The 2,675-nt window shown below is 41.7% G+C and overlaps 1 protein-coding gene across 17 annotated transcripts in view; it reads left to right on the top strand.

The window, feature by feature from the left end:
* caska (calcium/calmodulin-dependent serine protein kinase a) overlaps nt 1-2,675 on the top strand; it is a 136,334-nt gene that overhangs the window by 118,574 nt on the left and 15,085 nt on the right. For all 17 annotated transcript variants that reach the window (XM_024286027.2, XM_024286024.2, XM_024286028.2 and 14 more), the window contains one exon: nt 1,331-1,399. In XM_024286027.2, the coding sequence (XP_024141795.1) occupies nt 1,331-1,399 (69 nt within the window). The remainder of the gene's footprint in view (nt 1-1,330; nt 1,400-2,675) is intronic.

Genomic DNA, 2,675 nt, shown 5'->3' with positions numbered 1-2,675 from the left:
AAACCAGGAGAACAACTATATTCGTCCAGGACCCAGATCCCAAGACAAAAGAGATTTTTAATCTCAATGGGAATATCCTGCTTAAATAAAAGTTATAATAATACTAATAAGTTACCATTGATATAATCCAATTTAAGAATTTTGTAGTCCAAATCACTCTGACCAGACCAAACAAAGGGTTCTCACTTGATCTTAAGAAGTCTTAAAAGTATTTATTAATGAATTTGAAAATAACACCTTAAAAAAACATTGAAAAAGTCTTGAATTCTGACATCTGAGCCTGTGTTTTTACTCTACTGTCCATTTGTATTTCACATTTACAAGTACTGTAGTTTTGTTTGCCCAAAAAATTCAAGGATTCCTTTTTTGTCAGTAGGGCAAAACTCTGGTCTTAATTTTGGATATGCATAATCTCAAAAAGATCACAGAGTCTCAAATTTAACTTGAAGAAACTTGTAGGAACCCTGCTAGCTGTTCCTGTCGGATTTCTGTATTAAAGACCAACAACAGTTTTATTCTTGCAAAATAAACAACAGTTCGTTTATATTCATAGTAGTAGTAACAGTAGCATAAATACAAATTGGTGTCTAAAGGGTGAAGACTTTGTGGCTCCTGCTGGGTTGTAGTCAGCAAGACATCAACTGGAATGGCTCTTTCAGAGTTGAAGGTTGCAGACCCCTGCTCTAGTAGTTTCAGACTCAGTCAGAACAACCTGGTTAGAACAAGTGTTGGCACCATTGACAGTATATAAAAACTGGACCATGTAAGTGTAACATCCTCCATAGAAAACAGTTCACTTTTAGCTCTAACCAAAGGAAGTCGGCTCCATGTTGGAGCCAAAAATCGTTAAGTAAACAGTGATTGGTCTGAGTCAACGTTTCTGTAGCAACCATCTCACCAATCAGTAACGAGCTTGTTGGAAGGCCACACCCCCACCACTTGAAAGAGTTCTCAGCAGAATCTGTCAATCGAACGTTTAGTAATAGCTGTTTATTTCTCAGTAGAAGTCGATGGGATTTTGGCTTTGAAGCCACAGGGTACCCTACTTCAAGGGAAGAGGGAGCACTCAGTCCAGTTCTCATATACAGACAGTGGTCTGAAGGCCTCTGACTCAAGGCTTTACAGTTTGTGATGTACGGGTTTGACCTGTGACACAGAAGGCTTCAAAAACTTGATATCAAATGCCTTTTTTTGTCTGTCCAAATATACTTTGCTGCTGTCTGTCAGTGTGTGTGTTTGTGTCCTGTTTGTTCCTGCAGTGTGTGTCAGTGTGTGTTTATTTGTCTTTTTGAGTCACTAATGACCACAAACTGTGTGTGTTTATCCACAGAGGGAGATGCGAGGCAGCATCACGTTCAAAATAGTACCAAGTTACCAAATGCACGGCTCTTCATGTGAGGTAACACAACCCCCCCTCCCTCTTCCTCCTACTGCTCCTCCTCCTCATTTCTGCTGAAGATGAGCTTCTGATCTGGGTACTAACTGCTGGCCTTTTAACTGAGCAAGTGTGTGTGTGTGTGTGTAACCCTATAGGTTGTTGTTGTGTGTTCATGGTGTGTGTTTGGGTTTTGCTGTGGCTGGGTGTGATATTCAGCACACCAATTTCACAACAAGGATACCAGAACTTGCTTTGTCCCCGGTCGTCTCCTTTGTTGGTAGGCCACGCCTCTTTGTGTGACCCCGCCCTGCTGTAGTCTGCAGACCACCTAACAAACACACAGACAGAAGAGGTCTGTTGCACTATCAGGAGTCATCTTTGACTCTGTCCACAGAGTTGAGGGTTGCTGATTTGCCAGCTGTTGTTATGGCACATCCCAGACACTTCTCCCTAATAACCAGCAATACATACATTATTTTCACAATATTAGTTAAAAAGTAATCCTAACGTATCACTGGTTTAGTGGAGACACAGCTTCACAATGGAAGCTGTGTCTCATTGTTCCTTGGGGCCACTGAAAGCAGAGTCTGGCTGAGGCTGGGCCGCATCCTCCACGTGCATGCACGTGCACACACCTCGAGAGTGTCTGGGAGCCAATATCAATTTGAATCTGAAATTTTGAAAATTCCAAAGACGGAGACTGGGGATTCTCTGTATTCACAAAGGTCTCCGGTCCCCTAACCACCACGACTAAGGGGGGACTACTGTAGCTTCTTTCTCAGGAGAAAAGTAAGGAGCTCATTAAAGGGTAACCAAACACTAAATCAACTTTTTTGGGCTGCTGACCTCTATAAATAGGGCTTTAAAAGTGTTGTCTGTTGGTTGTTGCCAAATTTTTGACGAATAAAAAAAAATTGGTGCCCCCTACAGTTAAATTGAGGTATTGCAGTTAAATGTTTTAATTGGTCAACTGGTGTAAGTCCAAGAAGTTTGATGTCGCCTTGCTCTGCAGCTCCAGTATAAGAGCCCCGCACATCTTTGATTCTGTTATGGTCTGTCATGTTATCTTTATCATGGCTCGTAGGTGTATTGCCTTCAGTTGTCAAAAATCTACTGGCTTGAACAACTTTCCAGTGGACTTGGAAGTTATGGAACAGAGTTTGAGATCAATAGGCACTGAATCCAGCAAACTCCATCCTGGTGATGGATTAGCAATGAACGTTTCACTCTGGAATGTTTGTTTAATACGTTAGCCTTGCTATGATGCTAGTGGCCTTTTATCACTCAGACACAGGTC

Source organism: Oryzias melastigma, linkage group LG21 (genome assembly GCF_002922805.2).
Source record: "Oryzias melastigma strain HK-1 linkage group LG21, ASM292280v2, whole genome shotgun sequence".
Taxonomy (NCBI): Eukaryota; Metazoa; Chordata; class Actinopteri; order Beloniformes; family Adrianichthyidae; genus Oryzias; species Oryzias melastigma.
This window is presented reverse-complemented; position numbering and strand designations above follow the sequence as displayed.